General features: G+C 41.1%; 1 protein-coding gene across 1 annotated transcript in view; it reads right to left on the bottom strand.

Moving 5' to 3' along the window:
• Positions 1-76: 76 nt before the first annotated feature.
• LOC107577215 (F-box only protein 9-like) overlaps positions 77-800 on the bottom strand; it is a 4959-nt gene continuing 4235 nt past the window's right edge. Inside the window, exons 3-5 of the mRNA XM_016263317.1 lie at positions 506-628; positions 303-360; positions 77-216 (exon numbers count right to left, since the gene is read on the bottom strand). Of these exons, the coding sequence (XP_016118803.1) occupies positions 119-216; positions 303-360; positions 506-628 (279 nt within the window). The 3' untranslated portion in view covers positions 77-118. The remainder of the gene's footprint in view (positions 217-302; positions 361-505; positions 629-800) is intronic.

Below are 800 nucleotides of genomic sequence, written 5' to 3'. Positions count from 1 at the left end.
TTATTATTATCTTTTAAACATTTTTTATGCATTTTAGAAGGCTAGAAAACACAATTTAAAAATGTTCTAATACACATCCAAGTTTCCCATGACAGTTCATTCTGCAGCCGAGCGCTTACTAGCTGCCACCGCGGTCCGGATCAGGAGTTCTGCTGTAGTTGATCCGAAACTCAATATCCGGTACCAGCTGCATTGCACTCTTATAGTACTTGATGGCTGCAAAATCAAAATGGGGACATTTAAACCTGCAGGCTTCACGTAATCCATTGTATTAGTCTGAATTGGTAAACAAAAAGAAAAACCTTCATAAACTGCTCCGTTCTGTTCTTCCTCGACAGCCTTCAGGAACAGCTCTCGGGCCTATGAGCACACATTCACAATCAGCCATAAGACAAGGTCAAGTGAAGGATATAGCATTACACATCAACACTGTGACAGCACAGAGTTATTTTGGTCATGTAATGATTTCTCATAGTACATCCTATGAATATTCATGAGCTCGCACCTTCCCCTCTTTAGCGATATCCTGCTTCCTCTTAAGGTCAGCAGTTTTGGGGACACTTTTCTTTCCACCTGAGCTGGGCTGAAGCTCAGACATCCACTTCGCCCGAAAAGCACTGAGCGCCATCTGAAACATAAAAAAACAGCTACATACTTTTGAAAAGCTGTGTCGAGACTTGAGACTTGATTTAATCTATCATCAGTTGATTAAAGAGTAGAGTTCATCACATAATAGAATGGAGCCACTTGGTGAGAGGGGTTCAATAGTAAGAGGACACGGTGACATTATTTTCCTACTT

This window comes from Sinocyclocheilus grahami, unplaced genomic scaffold, assembly GCF_001515645.1.
Source record: "Sinocyclocheilus grahami isolate Dianchi unplaced genomic scaffold, SAMN03320097.WGS_v1.1 scaffold5429.1, whole genome shotgun sequence".
Lineage (NCBI taxonomy): Eukaryota > Metazoa > Chordata > Actinopteri > Cypriniformes > Cyprinidae > Sinocyclocheilus > Sinocyclocheilus grahami.
This window is presented reverse-complemented; position numbering and strand designations above follow the sequence as displayed.